This window comes from Aedes aegypti, unplaced genomic scaffold (genome assembly GCF_002204515.2).
Source record: "Aedes aegypti strain LVP_AGWG unplaced genomic scaffold, AaegL5.0 Primary Assembly AGWG_AaegL5_hic_scaff_1943_PBJ_arrow, whole genome shotgun sequence".
Taxonomy (NCBI): Eukaryota; Metazoa; Arthropoda; class Insecta; order Diptera; family Culicidae; genus Aedes; species Aedes aegypti.
Genome location: NW_018735426.1, coordinates 1 through 27,808, shown reverse-complemented (window position 1 = coordinate 27,808; position 27,808 = coordinate 1). Strand labels below are relative to the sequence as shown.

Below are 27,808 nucleotides of genomic sequence, written 5' to 3'. Positions count from 1 at the left end.
TCCTAACATTGGCTACAGATGCTCCAGGTTTGCAGTAGCAAAAGCAAAAGCAATTCCCCCTTTCCCTGTCAGCAAACGACCTAAGTTCCCACTGGAGTTGGTTACCCGATCCTCAATATATGCGTAAATTTAATTTAGAGTGTTACTGCATCTCTGTAGTAGTCATCTGCATCTTCGCTCTTCCACAATACAGTTATTGTTAAAGCGATGTAGGTATGATAGGCAAACAGTTTCAATACTAAACAAATCGCACTCGCTCTGCGCGCGTGTGGTATCATAAGATGGGTGGATGTGGTTATGAAAAATAATTAATTTAATAACCATGCGGATTGAATTACCGAACAGCTCAATATAAGCGTCAATTAGTTAATTCATATGTTACATATGTTTGGATGTTTACTGAAGAAACGGAAAACATGAAACAAACCGATTTGTCTCCGGCACTGAACTTTGGTTCCTCGCTGCAAATGGCTTGCAGAACTGAATCATTCCTGAACACATGGTCATCGATAATATCGCAACCATTCGGGTGCGCCTTCAGATTTGTTTGATGTTTGATGATGTTGCTGAAATCATTCAAAATGTGATTATGATGATTCATACTGTAGACATTTCTGGTACAAACCTGAGCGGATGGTAGAACATCATTCCGTAGAACACCAGGAAAAGATGATGCGATGCCAGGAAGCTGTTGTAGAACCGATCGCGCATCTGTCGACTCGAGAAATAGGCTATTGCGAACAGCGTCACCAGCATCACGCAGCCGGAAAATCCCGTGGGTGTTGCCACCAGGAGGCGCAACTTACTCTAGTAATATGGACATTTTGTTCTAACAGATTTGTGATTGGTCAGAGAGTTTTCGTTTACTTACGTCATCCATACCAGTGGCCCAATTGATGGCGTCAAACTGTGCATCGTAATTATCCACGAAGTTGACGATAATTGAATGAATGTGCTATGCTAATGAATAACTGCAAGAGTTAAATGTAATAAGCTATTTTAAAAATCTATATATTGCGTACGCAAAATTACTTACCACCACAATTATTCAGCCAGTACCGAGGAAAAGGTGCAATACTTTAATTTTCTCCAAGTAGAACACGAGCGCTCGGATAGACCATCGACCCGAACAGAGCATTCAGGAGAACATTAAAGGAGCGTGAGACAGGCAGTGTTATTATGGCCATGGTCAAATTGAAGTATCGGCGCCGTACCGCGGGATATGCAGAGGCCATTCTGTGAATTCCATTCATATCAGTTACATTTTGGGTAACGACATTATGGTGGATGATGGATACTTACACCTAGAATCTTACTGAGATAGTAGTACTTCCGAGGGTCATGGTGGTAATGGGAAAAAGCTTTTGCAAAACACACAAATTGATCCGATCCATGTGAACTGTTGAAGTAAGTGAATTGTTGTATATTTAAATTTTCTTGCCCCCGTTTAATATCTATACTATTTTATTAATCCTAATAAATTAACAAGAAAACTTCAAGATCCGGTTAGGGTTTCGTCAAATATATCACCAGATCACATCAAGGGACTGTCTAGAATTATTTTAGAAATCCACCAAGCATCTTACCAAGAACCTTGCAAAGAATCAGCTAAGTACCGGTAAATTCGGGTGAAATTGATCAGTAGGGTGAAATTGATCACTGTTTCACACGATTTTATTTCCCTCTAATAGAGCAGCAGAAACCAAATGCAACTATGTAAATGAACGTTGTTTGTCTTTACTATTGTCAAATTGGCATGTTGTGAAGCTTTTTGTGTTATGGAATGTTTATTTCTTTAAATAATAGGAAATTCCATCATCGTGTTCTGTGTGGTATTGGCAGACATCAATAAACTTATAGTTTTTAAACAAGGATTTGGACATGGTGTCAACCTGAAAATTTGTAAGGATGCTTGAAATATCCCAAAACGAATTTATCATCAAAATCCGTACCAATTTGTTCATTTTGTTGTATTATAATTGAATTTTTGTATAGACATCATCAATTCCTTCGGGAATTGCCTACATTTAGGCGTTTTCTGGCGGTATTGCTGAAAATTAATTGTTAATTTTTCCATACTTTTTGTTGTTAAGAATTTGGCAAGCATATTTGGATTCAGGAGGCTCAAATTAAATAAGTAAAGTTGTTTTCAAAACTAGCAATAATTGTTTTAACAGCTGATCAATTTCACACCGAAATGGAATTATTCTTGATTTTTTATTTTGAGACGATTTTTAGCACTAAAATCAAAACTGTTTGAAAATTTGAGTACATAAACCAATGAAGCTCACCGTCGTACTTGTTTTCCTGCATTAAGTTGTTTGGAATTGGCAACATCATAGAAAACCAGACATGAAAAACAGTGAAAAGTGATCAATTTCACCCGAAATCACGGTATCCTTCTAGAAAGCTGCGCCATATAGCACACATGCTAATAATTAAAGCATATTAACTATTATATGACCAGATTGGTCATATAATCTATTGATATTCCTTATTGTAACATGTATGTACCGTAATCCGGGGTAAAATTGATCAGTTTTTGGGATATTTCTTAAATTTTTCATTTGAAAATGCAAATGTTGCAGATTTTTAATATTTTTTAAACAAGTACTGGCACCCACCGCTCGTGACCATGATCACATTTTGGTTTACAAAAGATTTAAGTATGTTTAATAAATGTTTTTAAGTGATTTTTTGATTTAGCTTAGTATGGGGTAACATTGATCATCCATGTAAACAACGTTCGGTAATATTTGAAAATGTCGTTGCTTACTTAAATCATGGCCCCTGAAGCCGAATATGAAGACCAAACTCTTACAAGTCATTTGTTTTTGAGTTATTTCAAAAATAAAATCACTTTGAAACCGTGCAATACCGCCTAAAGGTAGGCAATTTCCTAAGGAAATTCTGAATTCCCAATAGTAGTTCGTTAATGTTGCTTAATTGAATAAAAAATTATGAAAAATTTTGACAACGGAATCGTTTTCGGCGATGCCATTTCTGGTAACAATCACATTTTCCTTGCTCATACCATTTGCAGAACTTGTGTGAGACATGAATCTTTGGTAGTGTAAATCCATAAAGATAAAAATCATTGATTCAAATGATGATAAATTTACGCATGAATGAAATGCAAGTTTACAAAAACCTCAATTTTTATTAGCTTATGAATGTAAGAAAGAGAGGCATCATTCATGCTTTGAAAATATTTCATCATAAATGATGATTTTAACTTTTACGAGAAGGATCATACCGATCAATGTTACCGGATCCGCTGATCAATGTTACCGCCGGATTACGGTACCTCGATTGTTTAGGACCTCATTAAGATTCCGTAAGATCTCCTTAAAATCCATTCAATATTTTTCCATCAGAAATCTGCACAGGATCTCATAAGAAATCACTAGGGTAGAAGCACCGGTCATACACCATTTAAACCATCATACTAGCAGGAAACATTCCGTGTTAAGTAGAACACGTTCACATTTACTTAAAAAGAAAATATAATATTATAATATCTTTTTAATTATTACATTTATATACTTAACTAGTGGTCCCGGCAAACTTCGTCTTGCCATCAAGTAGGCTGTTGAAAATAGCTATGAATCGTCCCATACAAAATGACATTCGTGTTTTTCCGGCTTTCCCGGTGAGCATTCTGGAACTTTTACACACACAAACACGTCGGAACCCTTGATGAATAAAATGGAGAAAGAATCATCGAAATCCGTTGCCTCGTTCGTGAGCCATTTCGTGACATACAAACACCATTCCATTTTTATTTATATAGATTTGGCCAGGATATTCCTAAACTTGGCAACTCAAATCAATGCGGTTGGGCAATTGAGAAACCTACGTTAAAAATGTGTCTGAAACTGATTCTGTGGACTTTTATTGAACAATGGGATTTTCAATGTGAAAAACGAAATTTCTCATACACAATATGGATTAAGATGATTATAGAACGAAGCCACACCTCAAATTTTCAAGAGCACAAGACTTGAGAACCAAACAGCGCTTCGCGTTGAAAATTTATCCCATTAGTCACCACGAGCAAGCAAGCAATTTGATTTGATTTTCAACGCAAACTGTTGTCGGATTCTCCAGTCTTGTGCACTTGAAAATTCCAATTTTGGCTTCGTTTTATAATCACCTTAAAAGCATTCATTTGTCGTGTTTGCAGTACATTCAGGTCTTTTCATATTTTCTCTTAGGTTGGGTCTTTTCATATTTTCTTATAGGCGGTAATTCTACCAATAGACTAATCACTTTGTCACTTTGAAATCAGTGTCTGAGTTTCCGAGGAACCGATTCCGGGATCAATAATTGGAAATATTATGTAGATGAATAATTGAATCATCTACGACTGATCTGCATAATTTTGAAAGCTTATGGGTTGGGTATGGGATAGCTTTCCAAGAAACTGATCCTGGGGTCAATTTCGCAAGATGACGATGAATAAACAATAAAATTCTCCCGGGTGAGCAGCAGACAACCCTGATCCCAATCCCTGCCATGTCCTTCCTTCAAAAATTGTGACCACTAACCTCGAGTTGCCACGAGTACCTGGCTAAATCCCATACTAATTTTGGTACTAAAAAGTGAATAAATTGTAAATAGTACAAAAAATGAGTTTCGGCTCCGTAGAGCGTTAAACGCGATTGAGCCTCAAATAAATGAACTAGATAAAAAAAAAACAATAAAATTCGACGCATGGAATTGCATGATTTTGAAAGTTACAAAAATCTGTGGCGAAGCCATCGAAGTACGTTTGACTACTCTGGGACCGACACGAGTATATGATTTCTGCGAAGTAGCTCAAAATTCTATTCTTATCACATCAGTTGACATATAAACTTTTATATTAAACATCGTAAATTATGATTTGAAAATGTTGAAGAGCTAGTCCGCTAAGACCACGCAGATCCTAGCGAGGCTAGCCCGTCCACATCCGATTGCAAATCATGAAGAAATACAATACAGTAGATGCCTCCTTCAACTGGGCAGCTAATTGACTGATACCTCAATCAGCACCTGCAACTCTCTTTATTCATTCCAGGTATATATTTACAATTCAATCACACTTATCCAAATATCATACCTCTCGATAAATCTTCCACACTTTTACCTACGACGACGCATGCTTCTCAACCGACGATTCTTCTACCTGAGGTGCGATTCCTACAGAAAATTGTTTTAATGTTGGCCCAAAATAGTTTGAAATATCTTTTGTTGCTATGCAGTAATATTACAAGAAATTACGGAAAGAATCATGGAAAAATTCATTGGAAACTTTGGGATTTTTTAGTAGTCATCTCTAAAAATGTTACAAAAATTTGTGCATGCATTCGTACAAAAGTTTATCAAGGAATCGCTTTAAGAGTTTGTTATGTCAATCAAGTTTAGATTTCTTTTACAGTCGACTCTCCAAATCTCAATGTTGAAAAGATCACCGAAATAAGGGAGAGATCGAAACAAAGAACGCACTTGTAATGAATACTAGATTGAAAATCACTCCGTTATCATGAAAATAATAAACAAGCAGACGTCACTTCGTGTTCCCGAACTGAATTGAATTAAAGAAAATCGGACCTAGTAACCTTTAGTAATGGACATTTTGACATATGGAGAGGAAATCGGGAACGAAAATCAACCACGAACACATCGAGATATAGAGATATCGAGACATAGAGGATATCGAAATAAGGAGAGTGATAATGTATGCAGAATGAAGGGACCGAAGAAATTATCGACATAGGGAGAGATATCGAGATGTAGAGAGTCGACTGTAGTACAAAAATGACTTCACAAGCTATAAATTGATCCCAAATTATTATGTAGATATTTGTAACAGAGCAGAATAGCGTGAAGATTTCGGGCGAACATTTCAGTTCGTTCGAATCCCGCCGGGGACTTCGACAGTTTGATGGACTTTCGTGCCCGAGAACCGGATTCAATAACCGAGGTACGATTTTCACAAGATCCAGCCAATTTTTTGCTTCGCGGATGATATGGATATTGTCGGCAGAACATTTGGAACGGTGGCAGACCTGTACACCCGCCTAAAACGTGACGCGACAAAAAGTCGGCCTGGAGGTGAATGCATCTAAAACAAAGTACATGCTGATAGGCGGAGCGAGCGCGACAGAGCCCGCCTGGGAAGCAGTGTACGATAGACGGGGAACTTTTGAGGTGGTTGACGAGTTCGTCTACGTCGGATCCTTGTTAACGGCTGATAACAACGTTAGTCGTGAAATACGGAGACGCATCATCAGTGGAAGTCGCGCCTACTATGGGCTCCAGAAAAAGCTGCGTCGAGAAAGATTCACCCCCGCACCAAATGTACATGTACAAAACGCTTATAAGACCGGTGGTCCTCTAGGGACATGAAGCATGAGACCGGCTGCAGAGGACCTGCAAGCACTTGGAGTGTTCGAACGAAGGGTGCTTAGGACGATCTTTGGAGTGCAGTGCAGAGACGCTGTGTGGCGGCGGACAATGAATCACGAGCTCGCTAGGCTCTACGGCGAACCCAGTATCCAGAAGGTTTCGAAAGGCGGAAGGGTACATGGGCAGGGCATGTCGCAAGACTACCGAACAACAATCCTGCAAATATGGTGTTCGCGTCGAATCCGGTTGGCACAAGAAGGCGGAGAGCACAGCGAGCGAAGTGGCTTGATCAGGTGCAACAAGATCTGGAGAACGTGGGCCAAAATCGAAGTTGGAGAGACACAGCCATGGACCGAGTAAATTGGCGTAACATCGTTAACGAGGTTTTATCAAATTAATTGATGTAACACCACCTAAATAAATAAATTGTAACAGACAAACTTGTTTCGTTTGCGAGTATTTATGTGTTTGTAGGTAAATAACTAAAAAAAAATCTAGAGTTATTTTATAACTTTATTTTTCGAAAACTTATTCAAATAGTCTCAAGTCAGAAAAGTGAACAAACTTACTTTATCGGTCCTACGTGTTTCGCAGACGAAATTCCACACGTTCCGCTCTTACCCAACTAGATTCTTCACTTTTAGAACGTTTACTCAACTAGATGTTTCACTTTTAGAAAGTTTAATTCCGGAATTACAAAACAGCGTAAGTAAGAATTTCAACTTTCGTAACCCAACCGCTACTTTCATCGCTTCGTTGTATAGAGAGACCAAGTGACTTAACCACAAATCAAACCAAAACACTACTTGAGCCGATTTTACGCTCGTATTAAAACGTCGAAAGTAACTGAATGAAACGGCTTATCATATTGTTATAATTATTATTGTGGGAAATAATAGAAACTACCTAGTTTTTGAACGTGAACTGATTGTATGCAAAACTTAAGCGATGTATACGTCGAAAAAATGTTCAAAGGGTGTTTCTTTTTAAAACAGTTTTTGAAGACAGGTTGTGATTCTTCTTAATTGATAGTTACTAACGTCGATTTGAAAAGTAATCGAGATTTATGCAGTTCTCCCAAATCTCCACGGATTCAGAAATAGCAGCAGTTTATTGTCTCGGAATTTGTTCACGGTTGCACGATGCAGCAAGTTTTCACGCTAGGATAAATGGTGTTCGGTCACGCCGAAACGACATCTCCCATTCACTGTATGCTAAGCGCACTCAGCTACAGTAGCAGCGCAGCAGTGTGTTTAATTTATCTGTTTCTCCCCCAGATAGCAGCAAGCAGCCCAATTGCGTTGATGCTCTTGCGTTGGGCTGCGTGATGCTAGCTGTCGGCGCATCACATTATTGTATTGCAAATTTCTGTCCGTATTACCTCTAGGATATAAAAGAGGCACCCTTTCTGTAGAATGTTAGTTGTAAGTTGATCTGTAACAGAAGAGTATCCCCCACCGAGCAGGAGGCACTGCCTCTCGGTGGTGGGCAATAATCAGTATAGTAGAGGAGAAAGTCGTCGTCATTAGTCTGCCCCTTCGGGACCAAATTAAGACACAACGTAGGGCCTGGTCAAACCCTGGACGAAACAATGGGTTTAAAAATACAGTTTTATCAGGTCGTTCCAGATTGGATACCACTTCTAGTACTGCATTTGATCCCTTGGGACTGGACTGCAAAGGTACCCAATTTTGACAGATCACAGTACACTTTTCACGGCAAGCAAAATTTCTGGAAGAATCTTCGAAATATGTTTCGAAGCCCCGCTGGAGGGCTGATGACAGAAAAAAATCTGGGGGTATTTCAGAAAGAATTTCCGAAAGAATCCTAGGTTTTCTTGAAAAAATCAGGATGCCTCCTGATCCTAGAGGTAATTCAGGGAAGAATCTCTGCAGGAATCTATGGTAACTTTAGCCCGAGAGATGGGAAGGTGATAGCTCTACTGAATCCAACGAGCCCATTTCAAGAATGGCAGTAAATACACACACACATTCTGAGGTCATTTTCATTACCGCAGCAAGTCCCGCATGAAAACACCCCACATATCAAATGGATATCTGAATGCTTTTCACACTTCCTGAGTCAAAAATTTAGATTTTGACCCTGGCCGCGTATTTAGTGGATTCAATTGTAATATAAAACGTAATAAAGGTAAACGTAAACGTAATAAAGGTAATATAAGTTAAATATGTTATATTACGATCTCACAGGTTTTATTGCTGTTTCTTTCTCCATCGTCGCACTGGGGTTGCCTTACTATGCTCATCATTAACTTTGTTTCTTTTTTGGCCCGCCCTCACTGGAGCGAGCACCGCACTCTAAGAATTACACACTACTGAGGCTATTTTCACTATCACCCGACGCTCGACACGATTGATCCTGCTTTTCCGACTCTAAGGATCACAAACTACCCAAACAACACTAACGAAACGCGGGCACTTTTTTCACTCCTACACGAATGACGCCCGACATGTTCGATCCTGCCCTCATCGCCCGCCCCCGCAGAAGCAAGCGTCAAGGTCGAAGGATCAAACAACACTCGATAATGTCTGAACATGTTTTCCGGCGAAACTAATTAGGCTGATACGTGCTTCGCTGGATGGTTCGAAATCAAGTGTTCGGATCGCAGACGAGGTGTCAACCACGTTCGTGACGTTAGACGGGTTGAAGTTAGGGAGACGCACTTTCGAATTTACCTGTTCAACATTGCACTCGAGGGTGCTATTAGGAGATCTGGCGTGCAGAGAAATGGCACTATTATTGTCGTGTTCTGAGCGTCCTGAACCGGATCCTGGTCCTGCATGACCGCCGGATGGCTGATCATAATTCCTCCTGATCATCCCGCAAACGTGATTTCCGTACGACCGATACGTTCTTCCCGTTTTGAAATCAACATTTTAGAAGACTGACACGCTTTTCAGGAAAAGCCCTAACATTTTCTCCCTGTAATCTCTTCGCTCTCGTCTCCCTCATCTCCCTCTTTTCTTTCTGGATCAGTGCTGCCATATCCAACAGAACTGAAATCCATCCTTTAATCAATGATGTTTTTAATTTTTTTTTATTATGTTAATCTACTACATTCACCTTCTCCCCTACTCGTAGTATGTCACACCCGCAATTCGGACAGCAATTATTATAAGCACTTTGACATCTTTGATAGGGTAACCAATTATATTTTGGATATTTTTATCTCGTAAAGGAAGTTTTTTCTTTACATTTTGACATGTTCTTTGACTTTGATTACGCTGTGCAAATAATTAATTGGGGACACAAAACTAAAGTCACTTCCTTAGGGGGCGTCCAAAATACGACCGTTTACCCTAGTTGTTTTTTGATCATCTTCGAAATTGTACCAGAATCTATATATGCACAGCGAACAACAAATACTTTCAGCATAAAGACTTAGTTTCATTATTAGTACATAATACGGCAAAATCTCTCCCGAAATAAAGACCATTAATGTTTGGGATACTTCTTTTCAATGAGCACTTCCAACAGTTATTAACTAGAGCTTTCTTTGCCAAAGTTGGCATCGTATATTGTGTGGGCAGGTACGATGATACTCCTTGCCCAGGGAATAAAAAAAAAATCCATTATGAAAAGATCCTGGACCGATCGGAATCGAACCCAGACACCCTTCAGCATGGCTTTGCTTTGTAACCGCGGGACTCTAACATTTCAGCTAAGGAAGGCCCGTATGTTTTGGATACGTCCTTATTATAACGAAAAAAAAGCAACGTCTATAAATTTTTATTCAAACATTTATTTTCATTGTTCATTTTAATTAAGTTATGAAATATTGCTTTCAAGAGTTTATCTCTGCAATAATTTCGTAATTTCGTATTTCAAATAAATGAATCCCACAGAACTTGACGACAGAGTCACTCAAAAATGTAATAAACGAACATATCTTTGAATCTTTCTGGCTGTTTTATGTTTCTTTTGGGTCTACCAGGTGTTACTTGTTTATTTATCTGCATCCCGATCTTCGAACATGTTCGCCCTCATCAGTGACTCGATCACTTGTAGGATGACCGTCCCGTATTGGTTCCTTGCGCATGTACGAGACTCGTGGTCTTCTGCATATTCGTCTGCCATTCAGGAGCTCGTTTAACGTCCTGGACTTTCTAGCGTACTGGACTTCCCGGTTGCTACACGAATGAACGACCTTTGCTCCTTCTCGTGACAAAACCGTATAATCTCTCTTTTGAAAACGTTGGATCAATCTTGTTTGTCCTGGGAACTGCTACTACTACTTGTCACCTGTCTTAATGTCAGAAGGTTTTGCACCTCTATGTTTGTCTGCGTAGGATTTTACTGACCAGTTTAGCCAAAGCATCTTGCTCCTGACCATCGTGGCGATCCAGTTCCTTATCAGATTTAGAATCCCAAAGGGCAGGAATGATCCTCTGTACTTCCAACCAACTAAAAGTTCAAAGGGAGTTACTCCCAGTCTAGAGTGTGGTTTGATTGTATTGTGAACGTGGACATATTTTTCAAGTGCGCGTCTCCAATTTGTTCCATCCTCCTTGCTACCTGTCAAGGCCTTCATAATTCCTTGATTCTGGCGCTCTACAGCGCCATTGGATTGGCATTAAGAGGAATGGATTTTCGAACTTTTACACCTCTTTGTTCCCAATAATCAGTAAACTCCAAGCTGAAAAAACGGACGGGCCATTATCACTCTGTAAGATCATTTGGTAGGCCCCCACGTTTCGAAAACTTTCGAACAAGGCGGCAATTGTAATTCTGGCGTTGATAGACTTTATTTCCACCACGAACATAAATCTTGAGTAGGTGGGAAGCAGCCCACCAGGGTCATCTGGGTATCGCAGCAATGAAACGTATCATTCGAGAATACTTCTAGTGGCCTGATATTACTACGTCGCGTGGAGAAGTTTCGTCAAAAAGCCTGTCAGACTTGTCTAATAATTTCTAGAAAATAAACCCCCCGATACCGATAGAAAAAAAGTAGCGAGAGTTCAGCGGCGATATCACTGCATAGCACAAACTGTACGGTACTGTACTGAAATGCGAAATCATGCTGATATTTTACACATCTCAAAATTGAAACAAACACCTTCAGTCCACGGTCTTTGTGATGCTTGTTAATCAAAAGATTGCTAGCATCACTTCTGTTGTCAAAATTCAGTAAGAATTTCTAAAGAATAACAACTTACTTGCATGTTTGATTTCATCCGATACTTTTTTAACCACACTTTCAACCGTGCCAGGCCATTAATGATTAGCTTTGATTTCACTATTCACTACCAAAATCACTACAACCTACACGACTGGCGCCCATGCTTTGTCGATCGCTGGACAACTGTAGGCCGGATGATATATTACTAAGCAGCGCCAACATGATTTTTGCTTAAGGCTGTGTAGACCTGAGACGAGACTCGCGAGACGGGTCTTCTTTTTCTGTGATTGCTGAGCTTTTTTCTTATTCCACTTTGTGTTTATACCAATCATGCGCAAGCCGTTCAAACCCTCACATGAACCTCTCAGCAATATATGATTGCGTTTGCATCACACCGAATCATAAATTGGCTTTTAAGGGAATTTTATGCCAGCAAACGTTGCAGAAATTAGAAATAACAAATCTCGTGTTGAGATTTATCAGAAACTTGCAAAAATCTGTTTCGCCGACTGACATTTTTAATCACAGTTTATTGTGAATACAATACTTTTCACTTTTGCAGCCATAAAAACAGTGGGCTGCATTTGACGTTTCATGACAGCGGAAATTGGGCTGCAATATGACGTTGATATTTTTCCTCTTCGCGAGGTCTCTCTCAGGTGTAGACCACTCCTGATGAAAACCTCCTCGGTTTGTTATTGAACTGCTGATTGGTGAATCTGTGAAGGCCCTCCCTTGGTCGATTGGTATTGAGTGATCGTATTCCGAACGAGAATTTGATAGACTGCTTTCTATTCTCTTCGCTCTCTCTCCCTCTCTTCTCTTTTCTTTCTGGATCAGTGCTGCCATATCCAACAGAACTGAAATCCATCCTTAATCAATGATTTTATTTAAACTTTTTTTTTTATTTTTATTTTTTTTTATTATGTTATCTTACTACAATTATCACAAGGTCGCACAAGCTTGGCTTTGCGGACGATTATAGACCTAATTGGAATCGATCGCAGGTCAGTGGAAAGAGGCCTTCGTGCCTCTGAAGACGGGAGACCAGCGAGGATAGGCCTGACCATTAAATTCTACCTCAACGAAGTAAATGATTGCAGGTGCTGAGGTAGTGTTCGATGGTGATGTGTTTGAAGTTGTTGAAGAAATTTGTTTACCTTGGAACACTTGTGAACAACGACGTTTTCCGCGAAGTGAAAGGACGTGTTGTGACTGCGAATAGGGTCTTTTACGGACTACGCAACCAGCTTAGATCCCGCAGCTTGCAAACAGAAACAAAATTCGCCCTGTATAAACATTGATTCTTCCGCGTGGCTCTCAACGAGCACGAAGCGTGGACGTTGAAAGAGTTAGACCGGAAAGCTCTCGGTGTTTTCGAGCATAAAGTGCTGCGGACAATACTCGGTGGGGAACTCGAAAATGGTGTGTGGCGCACACGCATGAATCACGAGTTGTATCAAGTGTACAAAGATGCGAATGTTATCAAGCGTGTAAAATACGGCAGACTTCAGTGGGCTGGTCACTTAGAGGGAATGTTGGAAGAAATAATTGCGAAAATAATATTTCAGCAAGGGAACCAGGTAGAGGTCGTCGGCTTCGGAGAAGACCACGAATACGCTGGCTGTTACGCAGTGGAAGAGGACCTGGCGACCCTAAACATCGGGGCAACTGGAGAAGTTCACTCAAGACCGACGAAGATGGAGCTCTACACTACGCCCGGCAATAGCGTGACGCTACGCTGTAGCCATCAAGGTAAGGTAAGGTAGGTATAGGCCTGAGTGACAGCAAGAACACTGCACCCCTCACCGCTCAGCGAATACTTAACGGATTTAATTTATTTGGCAGTATAACTCGCACATATATCAAGTTTCGGAAAGGGGAACCAGGGAACCTGTGGCTGGAATTATCCCGGTGGTCACTGGGCCATGTTCGGGTAAAAAAGGCTATTGTTTGGGGCATGCCAAGTTATCTTTATTCATTTGCAATGAAAATCTTTTAATTTGCATAAAATTATTATTCAAACATTATATTCGAATGAGATTTGGATCGTTTAGAATGTTTAGGATGTGGCCTCTCAAATACGCCTGTAGAACTGGTTATAGATTTGAAGGATACTAAACGTTTCTCGAAAAGTAGAGATCAAACATGCTGGTTTCACAAAAATGCGATTCCATAAGCTTGGCACAATTGTTTGAATACAAATTGGTCATTTTTATAGTAAATTTGAGGCGTCCTAGGGATCCGAAAATGGTCATTTTTAGGATCAATCAAATGCAGTAAACCAAGGTATTTAGAAGGGAGGTAGTACGATGTGTCAAGTACAGCATTCCGCCATATTGGAAACTAGATGACAGCTGGCAGGTTTGCTATTCTCGATCACGTCAGCAAGCCATGAAATACTAGGAAAGTTTTTTCCACTGACATCATTTTGTTTCAGAATACGTCAGTTCTATTCCCACAGTCTGTACATACTACAGCATCATGATTTTATTTACAATAATACAACAAAACTGAGAATAAGAGGATGTCGCACGGTTTGCCATCATCTAAATTATCAGGCAGCTTCTGTGTAGGAAAAGCGGATTTTTTTTTCAACAGTATTGTGCACAATACAACAGCGAGAGAATTGAATTGTGAACGAATAAATATATGGATTTCAGGCAAACGGAAATACATTCCAAAAAACATGCAAAATTGAATCGCATTTTATTGAAGCAGTATGTGTTACAGGTCAGCGTAGTACACACTCGTCATTTTCAACGATTAAGCAATGCTACATTGTGGCCTGTATTCACCGATCAGTTTTCCATGCTGGAAAAAAACAATCGTTAGTATATCGTAGTGCCAATAACTTCATATCCGTCCGCATGTTCCGGATTTCGAGAATCAATCGGTGGTACGCGATAGCATAAAGTTTCGACGAGCTCTCTCTTCATCGTAGATCATCGCCGTGTACCTACGCTATGGATAACATCTCCCATTCAATTCTCTTGCGATTCTTCTGATCGATTCCCTGGAAGAATACAACTCCACACTGAGTATGTGGCATGTCTTTTCATTTGAGTTTACTGTACTCTGAAACAGCAAGATTACCATTAGTTTTTAGATAAAACTACAAACAGGTGTCTACTACCTGGAAAAACTGGAAAACCTGGAATTATCAGGGAATTTTATTCAACCTGGAAAATACCTGGAATTCTCAGGGAATTTCGACCAACAATCAGGGAAATTATGATGAGGCAGTAATTCATGATAGAATATTGTCACGCCAAAGTATTTTTGCGTCTTAACTAAGCTATCAGCTATCATAACAGAGCTATCATTAATTGCCAGAAAACTCTCTTCATTCGAAAAAAAAAATCGGCTGCGCTCCTCTCAACATACTATATGAGCTATTCAGTGAGGATCCATTCGAGTATGAAATTTCATCAGCTTATCAAAACATGATCTAAAACTATTCGGTAAGGATTAACATATCTAGGGCTGGTAGCAGGTTTCTTTTTAGATACCATTTCTATGCAAGTCTCTAAAAGTCTCAATTTTTGATAAAAAGTGCTGAAGTCTCTAAAGTCTCTTTTTTTTCCAATAACTTGCTTGCAGATAACTGAGATGCAATTTCTTCTCGTATTTCTCGAGAACAGCTTCAAGAAATTTCCTTGTGGTTTCTTCAGAGATTTATTCAGGAATTCTTCAAGAAATTCCTTTAGCATATTTTCATAGGATGCTTACACGAGTTCCTCCATAATTTGCTTCAGGAAATCCTTGAACATTTCAACGTTACTGACCTCTAGTAATTTTCTCAGGGAGTACTTTGAAACCAAAGACTTTCCTGGGACTTCCTCCAGATATTTTTCACTAACTATTCAAGCCGAGTTCTACAGTCCGTTTATTTAAGAGATGTCTAAGTTTCCCACAGAATTTCTCCCAAGAAAACCCGACAAGAATTTCAACGCCATTTCATCTACGGTTATTCTTTAGATTTTGTTTTCTAGGAATTTCTCCAGCATTTCATCCAACAATTACTGGAGTTCATCCAAACATTTTTCATTTTACATAAGTAACTGTAACAAAAGATACCCGTTAAATTTGCTTCAGGAATGCTTCTCGAATTTTCTCAACAATTTTATAGCTTCTGGGAAATTTTCATTCGAATTTTCTTTGGATAAAATTCCTCGAAGAATGCTTGAGAAAACAGTTTTGAAATCTGAAATAATATGTGAAGGAATTTCTGATGAAAGCCTTGAGATATTTTTTTGTGATATTTAATGTAAAAATCCTGGTTCTATTTTTGAGATATCCAAAACAATTTTTTTTGGAGGAATTCCTTAGGAAAATTTTTGGAGAGTGAAAATGTCAAATAATAGATATCAATCCATCCCTCTCATAATGTCGTCGCAATACATCAATGAAATGTCCTGTCCTTTACTGGTATAGTACCAGATGTGCTTGTATATCGTCGTAATGCCACAAAAATATTTTAAAAAAATAGTTTTAAAAATATTTTTAGAGAAATGTCTGGTCTGATCAAACTATTTTGTCCCTGGTTCCTGTTAGGTTTCGTTTTCCTGATTACTGTTTTGTCTCTTTTCGTCTCTTTTTGATTTACTTTTTAATCTCGTTTTTTTTTTTGGGAAGAGATTTCTTAATTTCATATTTCAACAAACTTATTTACCATGCACAATTTTGTAAATTATTGTAAAATATTTAATTCCAGAAAAAACAATTTTCAAAAAGTAAACTGGAATTTAAACAACTTTAAATTCAAAATTTCGAACAATCATGATTAATTTAGATTTTTTTCGAAATGAAATGCAAAAAAATTGTAATTTATTTATATTGCTACAGTTCTCGCATAGCTTATGATCTCGCCCTAAAAGCCATTGGTAACCATGTGTGTAGCTCGTTGTTTCTAAGCATTTGAATGGAGTTTCACGTTATTTAACGACGATATGGTGAAAAAAGGATCATTCCATACTTGCCAGTAGTGTTGGTTTGGATGCCTAATAATTCTTTTGCTCAGAAACAACGAGCTACAAACGTGGTTACCAATGGCGGCTTCTAGGGCGTTATCCCAGATTATGCGAGAGTTGAATGTTATATGGTCGAAACGTGATTACCCAGGGCTTGATAATCATGTGTTTGTATTATAAAAAAAATCCGAAATCCAAAAGTTATACGAATTATTTTTGTTAATTCAATATGCAGCAGATGATTAACACGAATTCATTTAATTTGGGATATTTGAAAGAATTTGCCTTTTTTGCTGTGTGGTAACTTGCTAATACATCGGTAAATTTAGTATTATTGTAAAATACTTGCCACAATATTCCAAATAAAGTTTAATTTTGCGCCCTCGAAGCTGTCTTAGTTATCCAAACGACCGATGGAAATAGAATGATACATAATTTGTACTAAAACACTTTCAAGAAGACACATACTGATGTACTTGAAAGTTCTGTTTCAGGTTCATATGAGCTCTTACAAACGCAATAAAGGCATCATCATTGGCCAATACAATTCATTTGAATAAAACTTAGCTTTGGTTATTATCATCTTCACAGGGTGGCCACCGAACCGGGAAAAACGGGAAAAGCGGGAAAAAGATGGGAATTTGGATTCCACCGGGAAAAAGACGGGAAAACCGGAAATTTGAGGCGATCACCGGGAAAATCGCTTGAACGAACATCTTCAAGCAGTAATCTACAAACCAACCTCCAAATAAGATATAGAAAGTAGTTATGTTTATGATTTTTCCATGAGGCATCTGCAATTTGAACCAGTTGCTTTCAAACATTCATAATTCAATTTCTTCTATGCTACACCCATATTTCTTAAAATGTTTCACTCTTTCTCTCTTAGCATGCTTCGAAACCTTTTTTTTTTAATTTTCGTCCTCGCACTGTCAGGGCGATTTTTTGAATTTTTTCTCTATATATTTGTGTACTCACATTTTGAATCGAAGTTGAATTACTTATTGCAGATGCCCTGGCCACGATCACAGGGTTTGACGGTGCCAAAGTAGAAGGTGCACCATAATAATACCCGTCTGTGAAACATATCACCTTCCCAATACTTTGACACACCTCTAACGGTTCATGATTTATCATGAAAACGGCTGCATTCAGGCGGAGGATCTGTTAATATGTTTCGGCATATTATCAGGTTCTCTTCGAACGGAGGGACCGCCAGGGCTCATTAGTTACTTATAAACCAGTGCTGGTTGGTTGATGGTTCAGTTCGTTTACCACGAGCTGTAGCATCCTTTGTACTAATCAGTAATGGTTGTTAAGTTTCGAAGCTAACGTGTGATCAATCGTTTTATAATGCAACATAAGAATGTGTGTTTGGTGGAACTGCGCGTAACACTTGTTGTTATTAAATTTAGTGATTGTGTTGGTGCTAATGGTGTGTTTATAATAAAATCTATGGTGATGAAAATTTGAAATGAAATTGGAAGTGATTCTGATAGTTTGTTAGAAATATAATAACGATGATGGTATAATGATGTGAACTCCACTAATTTAATAAAAGGCCATAATACATTTTGCAATCATTTCTCTGAATATAAACATTATGCCTAGTTCTTCAAACATGCATGATAAAAGTTTTAATAATGGCAGCGAGTGCAGAAAAATGGATCGAAGTGATTTTGTTTTATTGTAACTTTGTTGATAGTACTAAATTTGTAGTTTGAATAGTAATGACTCTACAGCAACAAAAATGATGAAACATTTAAATTGAATATCTTTTAATTACTTAGTAATGCTAACTGATGGTAAATGCTAATGACAATAAATTTATATGAAAATGGTTGTGATGTGAAAAGTGATATAATGGAAAGTATATCTGAAGTGTATTACGAAAGTTGATGAGTGATAATCGGTGAAATACGTGATAGTGTCGAAAATAAAAGTGACGATAGTGAGTGATGATATGAAATGGGGAATGAGGACCTTTTAATAAAACTATTTCGTTCTTCACTTTAACCACTCTAGTAGCATTTCAGGCCTTATCATAGTTTGATAGTAGTCTAAAGTACTAGATTGCAAAACTACGGTAGGGGCTGATTGCTGCTAGGGTACACAGTGACCATTGAGCAACATTGCTTAGGAACGTCTGTGTGATGAACGCAATAGAGGCTTATAAAAGCAAATGCCTGGGAAGGAGCTTAGGGCAGATTAAGAGTGCCAGTACTACCCCTATCGCTACCGACAAAAAAAAAAAAGTTGAATTACTATTGCAGATTGGTTTAGCATTCTTCTGTAATTGCTCAATATCTTATCTCAATACTCAATATCTTAGCTCAATACAACTTATCTGGAAAACAATCCTATTTATAAAAACGCTTTTAATATGTCACTAGTGATCTAATCGACAAAGTTTTGAATAAGGGCTCATTTACAGATTTTAATAACGATCAAACTCTTACAGCTCGTATAAAATGTGTAGAATATTCATACAAAAAGCATTACGAGAGAGTGTGTGGATGTCAAAAATGACCATTTTCGGTGTTATTAAAATTGTGAGCGAGCCCTAGATAAGTGCTTCTACATGTGTGGCCTTGTTTTATCCATACCTTAAACTTATTTGCTTTAGAGAACTCTTTATTTTTATGAAGAAAATTTAGAGGATTAAGAATTGAAATAATTTCAATTACCGTAAAGAACCACTTGGGCATCTTGATGATTTACTTAGACACCTGTGGCTTTTATCGGCCAAATATCTGAAATTCAGGCATTAAGATGCACTCAAGATGATGATAAGCCAAAGCCAAGCCTAGAAATTTCAAGAGCACGAGTCTTGAGAACCAAACAGAGCTCTGAGCTGAAATTGTGATCGTTTTATTATTACCAGAATGCAAACAATCCATCAATCTTCACCGCGAACGGTTGTCAGATTCTATAGATCTTAAAACTTAAACTTGTCAATTCAAAGTTTGGATTAAAGGACATATTGTTGGTAAATATGATTTCAAATTGAATCCTTGTCGTTTTTAGAGTAGGATCTGTTTTATTAGCACAATTAACCATCTCTTTCCTAGATAGATAGCTCCAGAGCTCCATTGAATTTTCGATGTACGCGAGACAAATCGATTCAGATGAATACTATAGCCATAGTTTTCGGAATAAGATTCCATATAGATTACGACAATCTAATAGTCAACTTATTGTTCCAATAGTGAAACTATTTGATAAACAATCTAATTACTATGAAAAAAAACAACTGAAAATTTTTAAACCAATTAAAAAAAATGTTGCAGTGCTTTTCATAGAAACGATTTTGATACAGAAAAACTCAATTAAAGTTGTTCGAAAGAATAGATGAAAAACCGGGAAAATTATGTAAAATATACCGGGAAAACCGGGAAAAAAAGCGGGAATTTCCAGAATCGAAATTCGGTGGCCACCCTGTCTTCATATTGTAATATTGGAATATTGGAATAGTATCAGCTTGCTTTACATAATGGTTAGAAGTGTATAAATACCTATCAAATCGAAAACACTTTAAAATTTGTCATTATATTGTTTTAGACATATAAAATTAGAGTATTTCTTGAACCTGGAATTATTTTTATAAAACCTGGAAATACCTGGGAAATATCAGGGAATTTTATTTCGCGTGAACGAGTAGACACCCTGACAAAATAACTTACTTCCAAAAGCTTGAACATTTTTTTTCCCATAATCGAAACACTACGTTCAATAATTAACAATCCAATGGAAACGATAGCAACCACAAGAGGGGAGGATTCCAGGACAGGTACGCTAGCCCGCAGACTCGCCTGCTGTCATTTTCCTCACCTCGCTGTTTTCCAACACCCCGCATCCATTGACTGCTTAGATTGCTGTACCTCTCTTCAAAAATATCTTGCAGTAAACATTATTATAAAATTTAATCGTTTCTCAAAAGGTTCACACTGACGGGTATTTCTTAAAATTCTGGAAACAATCTGTGACTTGAAATTTGCAACTACATGGGCACAAAAGAACAGTAGTTTTTTCACCCGACCAGACCCAGTGACCCACCGTTATAACTCCAGCCACTAGAACATTCTCAAGAACCTTTGGCCACTTTTAGAAACAAGATATGTGTACGAGTATACTGACAAAAAATATTTGAAACCCGTTCGCTCGTACTAGCTTAGAGGTCTGAGTTCAGTTTCTTTTCTTTCACACAGGCCTATACAGGTTCATAAAATATAATCACCCCATATTTGAACGGTGTATCGAATGACTTCAAAACATAACTTCTACTTACCGCCAGGAAATACTTGAACATGAAGTTTCTCGTTGCATGATACACTTTACTGTTTCGTTCCATTTTAAAGTCCGGTATCTAAAACATAAGATTTAATTATTACGGCTCGGTTATTCACCTGCCTTGCTTTGGTTGTGCTCTACTAAAAACGAATTAATTTTCTGCCATTCTAGCACAAAGCAATGATCGACTGACATCGTCCAGATGCGGTGATCGATGGACTTCACGCTTGCCTTCGATTGATTGTTTACAATAGCCGAATCGTGACACAGTCAGTACACATATGTGCACTATATTGAGATCGAGTGGACTTGATTTTCGTCTTTCCATAGCGCACATGTTGTCTGAACGTGCCGCACATGTACTCGACGTTGTACCGAATTGCACCGAAATAGATCATTACTCATGCAGAAGTATGATTTATTGTAGCAATAATTTGTATTTCGCTAGACAATGATATAATATCCAAAACAAGGCTAAGCGGGTCAAAATTCACTAATCACTAACTATGATCATTGTCGTGTTTACAACCTTTCACCTCCGGCAAAACCCCTGACCAACTGATCGCGGATCCATTTCGCCACACACTAACTTTGGTAGCGGTGCCCTATTTAAAGTTTGGTTTCGCGTGTACACCAGCATTTGCTCACGCGCTTTTACACCTCTTCATCATGCCACCGGCAAGACTAACTGGTCAAAGAGAATGGTTGATCTCAGATGGAAAAGCTCCAACGTGGGCCAGTTGCAGGCAGGTTATAGAGCTTGACCACTTCCATGATTCACTTTGGTATGGGGAAAATTCAAAAATATGAATGCTCCTGGAGATGATGGAATTTTCTACATCCTCATCAAGAAACTTCCAGAAAGTAGCTTATCATTTCTAGTTGATATATTTAACAAATGTTTTCAATTAGCATATTTTCCTGACAAATGGAAAAATGCTAAGGTTGTTCCAATTTTAAAACCAGACAAAAATCCTGCAGAAGCTTCTAGCTATCGTCCTATCAGTTTGCTTTCCTCCAACAGTAAACTTTTGAAACAGAATGATGGCCCACATCAACGAAAATTCAATTTTTGTCAATGAACAGTTCAGATTCCGCCAAGGACATTCGACCACTCATCAACTTTTACGTGTAACAAATTTGATCCGTTCCAACAAATCTGAAGGTTATTCTACTGGTCTTGCTCTTCTAGACATAAAGCATTCGACAGTGTTTGGCATGAAAGTTTGATTGTAAAATTAAAAAACTTTAATTTTCCAACATACATTGTTAGAATAATTCAAAGTTATCTGTCAAATCGTACACTTCAGGTTAATTATCAGAACTCCAGATCTGAAAGACTTCCTGTAAGAGCTGGTGTTTCCCAAGGCAGCAATATTCTACAATATTTTCACATCTGACTTATCTGAGTTACCTCAGGGATGTCAAAAATCCTTGTTTGCGGATGGCACAGGCCTCTCCGGCAAAGGATGAAGTCTGCGTGTCATCTGTAGTCGATTGCAAAAAAAGTTTGGATATTTTTTCTTCATACTTGCAAAAATGGAAGATTTCTCCTAATGATTCCAAAACTCAACTAATAATATTCCCACATAAACCCAAAGCTCTTTATTTGAAACCTTCAAGTAGACATATTGTAACGATGAGAGGGGTTCCAATAAATTGGTCAGATGAAGTTAAGTATCTAGGGCTCATGCTAGATAAGAATTTAACTTTCAAAATTCACATTGAGGGCATTCAAGACAAATGTAATAAATATGTAAAATGTCTCTATCCCCTTATTAATAGAAAATCAAAACTTTGTCTTAAGAGCAAGCTTTTGATATTCAAACAAATTTTCAGCCCAGCCATGTTGTATGCTGTACCAATATGGACTAGCTGTTGTAATACCAGGAAGAAATCTCTGCAGAGAATTCAAAATAAAATTTTGAAAATGATTCTGAAGCTTCCTCCCTGGTATAGTAATGAGTTGCATAGAATATCCAATATTGAAACATCGTAACAAATGTCAAATAAAATAATTAATAATTTCAGGTAAAAATCGTTACAATCTTGTATTGCCACGATTAATGCGTTATATATTTAGGTTAAGTTAGGTTGAGTAAACTGAAAACGTTTTTTTTTCTCTTATAAGCAGGTGAAATCAACTCATCTGAAAAAAATCTGAACTGCTACGACAAATGAAATGAAATATGTTGTTAACATAATGTTAATAAAATCTTTTTTTTACCAAATTAGGATGATAGTGTTGTCTAATAACACAGAACACCTAGATATAAGAAATCAATGTAATATTTTGAAATGATACTAATAAAGAAATAAAAAAAAAATCTTAATGAGTACCTATCAAAATAAAAATCGCATATAACAATATCACCACATTTTTACAGACTTTGCCATCGTCTCCCTATAAACCAGCTAATGTAAGACCACTTACATGTCAGTGTCCAACCTATATAAATTTTGCATTTTTGCTGAGAGTTTATTAGACCAATCAGCCCATAAATACATAACAGACACAAAAATGTTTCTGGATTGCATTGCTCATTGCTATAATTATTATTTTATAATGAACTAGATGTGTGAAATAGAAAAAAGTAGTATTTATATGGTGCACATCCTCACATGCTTGTTAAATGATCGTTAACATTCCAAATTCATATAAAAAAATGATGTCAATAATCTCCTGAAATGGTGCCCGTTTTCCTGAAGTCATCCAGTGCTAAAAAATATTTATTTGACAAATTCAATGGTTGAATAATTGAATTGAAAAAGATATTGATATTTTAATTATTACACTTTTTGTGATTAAAAATGCAAAATTTTCAAACTTTGTCAAAAAATAATCCAATTTTCATTTGAAAACGGCCTCTTTCAACACTTTTCTAGCACTTCAAGACCCATATAGACGCGTCCCTGATCCATATAAAAATTATATTTTGTCAAACAGTGTTATAGTGAGGCCCTTTTCAACTTTAGTTCTGCTTTAATGCGCTCTATAAGGTTTTATTACTTTAAAGCAGAATCTGATAGCGCACTATGAAGCAAAAATAAAGTAAGCATATATAGCTTCGTGGTTACTTGGAAAATTGCTTTTTATAAGCATATTTTTAGCAACGACACATTAAATCTTCATTAAGAAAGTTTCAAATCGTTGCATGCTCTTTATTTGCATTAAGGCGAAGTAGGCCGTCATCGAAATTTGTACGCGTCGTTGATGATTGTTGCTAATTCATCTCACGATTTCGAATGAAAGAAAATCAGTTGGTTTTGCACTGACACAGCTGAAAAAGTATCAGCATTCTTTATGCATGTAAGCGCGTACAGTGATACTTTTTCAAATCAATATAAACTATCAAGACTAGGGTTACCAGACGTACTCTTTTTAGAGTACATGTACTCTTTTAGCCTTGAAAATTTGTGTACTATTCTTTTTTGCTAAACAGGCTCATGTGTACTCTTTTTCAGATGCTACCGAGAAGCCTTACTAATAAAATGATTTGTTAAATAAACCAGATTAATATTTTTTGCTTCTTCCGCCGATTTTCGGCAAGTACTGGTTGAATCGAATTTGTGCTATTAGTTGATGCTAATTTATCTAACTTAAAATTTACATAAATGAACTGATTGTAAAATAATTGATTTGCAGCTAAAAATTGTAAGTAAATTTGAATAATTTCAAGTACTTTCATTAGAAACGTCGCTTTGCCAAACCTGTTATTGAACAAAGATGTGTGAATGCAATGTAAAATATATAGCATCCAGAGCTGTTAAATGTCATTAATATCACATGACTTTGACAATTAAATATTGCTAATATCATCCTTCTCTGGGTAAAAGACACCGGCATTTTTCCCTTTGCAAGGATGTTATAAGCATTTGAAATTTTAAAACAATTTGATATTTGACAGCTAATTAGGGATGATAGTGTTGCATAGTTTCCTTTACTATTAAAGACAATATTACAACAAGAAGTCGAATGTTTTTTTTTGTAATATACGTTAATATACAAAATATGGAATAAATTAATCTTGTTGCCCATAGCAAATGTCCAGTTTAGAAACAAGCATACTACAGAATTGGAGAATGAAACCATGTTTAAATTACAAGAAATCTATAATGAAAGTTGAAATTAGTCTCTCTGCGATAAAACTGTAGAAAAGTGGCTGTGATGTTGAAATCTGACAATTGTTTGCATTATTTGGGCGAGAAAAATGCGTAGGGTAAGTGTTCCCTTAGTTGTGGGTGTTCCTATAGTTGCAGTAGTGCCGTTTTCACTAATTTTATTCCATAAACCACAGAACCGACACTGCCAATCGACGTATTGCCTTGTTGATACACGGAATAGTTGAAAATAGCGTTCAAATTGCTTTAAAACTGATTAAATATCACTAAAATTGTTAAAACTTTACTTGCTTGTACCAATAGCTGCGGTAAAATGTTCCTATAGTGGAGGATTCCATAAGAAAACAACGGATACCGCAACTATAGGAACATAAATTAAAAATTTACCTCAACTAAAGGAACAGTGTATCAATAGTGGAGGTATTATTTTTCACTGACATGCCGTGGATTACTGCGATGAAATCATTTTCCTCATTAAGTCAATGGTCGTTACATCCCGTTACAACATTACCATGTACGTTAATTGCGCATCTTGAATTTGGGCATTTGAATGAAATTCAATCGTGCTTAGTACCTCCACTATTGGTACATCTACCCTAATTAGTGAACATGTTATCAATTTTTTCAAACTCTAACTTTTAGACGCCAATAAATTAATGCGACAAAAGACTCCAGAATAAGAAAAAAACAAAACTAGTCCGGGACAAGAAAATTAAACCAATTGCATTAGTAAAAGCACATTTTTAATTTCTCATGATAGGCTAAATGTACTCTTTAGTACTCTTTCACAAAATTTGAAAAAACGTTCAATATCCGATGAGAGCAAATATGGTAACCCCTAATCAAGACTGAGTTTATCACTTTGAAATGACTTTTCAGCTAGTCATCATTGTTTTCTAAAACGAATGACGGCTACTTAGCCTTAAGCATTGGGCATTGCATGGTGGCATTACTTTATTTAGCGTTCAATGCTCCCGTCATCGTAATCATCGTTATCATCGAAACTTCAAAGCAGTTTTTCTGTTCCAAAACTAAAAATATTCGATGAAAATGTGTTCACTGTGCTCGGTTGGTAGAAATTAGAATACAGTGAAAACTTTTCCTGTAAAATTGGCTTGATTCTTGAACGAAAAAACTGCTTTTGAATATGCAGAAAATTAATGAACGGGATCTTTGCCCCACTTAATGCTTCATCGCCCTGAAATTTGTACGCATATTATGGATTATAAGCCCATAGCTTAAAGTAATTTTATTGTTTGTATTTATCAAAATAAAAAAATATTATATGTAATTGAGGGGAAAAATGCTTTAAAATTGTGATTATATTAATAAAAATGACGCTGTAGAACCTATTTTTTCATACTAGCAGGTGTAAGTGAATAAGCTGTATAAGTTGTTGAAATTCATTGAGCGTGTACAGTTTGGTAGCCGAAAATTTACAGGGAGTGTCAGAAAAGCTCTTCGACAGAATGAAATGAAGGGATGACGATGAGGGGACTATGGTTTGTGTGTTAATATATCGTTCTGGGCATACGAATGAAATGTGATGTAGTGAATAAGCTGTATAAGTTGTTGAATTCATTGAGCGTGTACAGTTTGGTTAGCCGAAATTTACAGGAGTGTCAGAAAAGCTCTTCGACAGGAATGGAATGAAGGATGACGATGAGGGACTATGGTTGTGTGTGTTAATATATCGGTTCTGCATACGAATGATGCCCGCGAACGGCATGAGGGAATGGTAGATGGAATGAAAGAGAATCCAAATGATAGGTGCGAGAAAGAGAAAGGAGTTTATCGGGTTGGCTTGCGGTCGAGAGTTGGACTAGACATTCAGTCATAAAAGTAATTTTGTAAGTAGTGGTCGTTCAGTCCTTTTGCGCGGGATGAGCGTATGGTTCATTTAAGTTCGGTTACTACATGGCGCAGTACGGTAAATGGTAAAATATCTGAATGAGAAATAAATGGTAAATGTACCATTAAGTTCTTATAGCAATAATTGGGGAAAATGGCCGGGAAGAAAAAGTTGAAATGAAAATTGCCGGAGAGAGAGTTCTTTGGGCAATAATTGAAAAAACAAAAAAACAAAAAAATGCCGGAGAGAGAGTTCTTCGTGCAATAAGTGGGAAAAAAAATGACCGGAGAGAGAGTTCTCCGACCACTAGTTGAAATGAAAATTGCCGGAGAGAGAGTTCTTCGTGCAATAACTGAAAAAAATGCCGGAGAGAGAGTTCTTCGTGCAGTAATTAATAAAAAAAAAATGGCCGGAGAGAGAGTTCTCCGATCACTAATAGAAATGAAAATTGCCGGAGAGAGAGTTCTTCGGGCAATAATTGGAAAAAATGCCGGAGAGAGAGTTCTTCGTGCAATAATTGAAAAATAAATGCTGGAGAGAGAGTTCTTCGTGCAATAATTGAAAAAAAAATGCCGGAGAGAGAGTTCTTCGTGCAATAATTGAAAAAAAAAATGCCGGAGAGAGAGTTCTTCGTGCAATAACTGGGAAAAAAATGCCGGAGAGAGAGAGTTCTTCGTGCAGTAATTAATAAAAAAAATGGCCGGAGAGAGAGTTCTCCGACCACTAATAGAAATTAAAATTGCCGGAGAGAGAGTTCTTCGGGCAATAATTGGGAAAATGCCGGAGAGAGAGTTCTTCGTGCAATAATTGAAAAAAAAAAATGCCGGAGAGAGAGTTCTTCGTGCAATAATTGAAAAAAAAAAATGCCGGAGAGAGAGTTCTTCGTGCAATAAGTGGAAAAAAAATAACCGGAGAGAGAGTTCTCCGACCACTAGTTGAAATGAAAATTGCCGGAGAGAGAGTACTTCGGGCAATAATCGAAAAATGCCGGAGAGAGAGTTCTTCGTGCAATAAGTGGAAAATAAAATGACCGGA

General features: G+C 37.3%; 1 protein-coding gene and 1 long non-coding RNA gene across 2 annotated transcripts; both read right to left on the bottom strand.

Moving 5' to 3' along the window:
- Positions 1-338: 338 nt before the first annotated feature.
- On the bottom strand, positions 339-1,343 carry LOC110680873 (NADPH oxidase 4-like). Its single transcript, XM_021856663.1, has 4 exons — positions 1,317-1,343; positions 872-955; positions 626-807; positions 339-566 (listed from the first exon to the last, which is right to left on the bottom strand). The coding sequence occupies exons 1-4, from the start codon at positions 1,341-1,343 to the stop codon at positions 359-361; spliced, it is 501 nt and encodes a 166-aa protein (XP_021712355.1). The 3' UTR covers positions 339-358.
- Positions 1,344-1,365: 22 nt separating this feature from the next.
- On the bottom strand, positions 1,366-21,548 carry LOC110680874. Its single transcript, XR_002503012.1, has 3 exons — positions 21,305-21,548; positions 20,798-20,875; positions 1,366-1,399 (listed from the first exon to the last, which is right to left on the bottom strand). It is a non-coding gene; the product is annotated as an uncharacterized LOC110680874 (long non-coding RNA).
- Between the last annotated feature and the right edge of the window lie 6,260 nt (positions 21,549-27,808).

Bases quoted from the DNA above. Each gene is read 5' to 3' on its own strand.
- LOC110680873 (XM_021856663.1), bottom strand. From the start codon at position 1,343: ATGACCCTCGGAAGTACTACTATCTCA. The intron at 956-1,316 runs GTAAGATTCTAG...TCATTAGCATAG, and splicing joins TCGGAAGTACTACTATCTCA to CACATTCATTCAATTATCGT. The intron at 808-871 runs GTAAGTAAACGA...CCATATTACTAG, and splicing joins GGGCCACTGGTATGGATGAC to AGTAAGTTGCGCCTCCTGGT.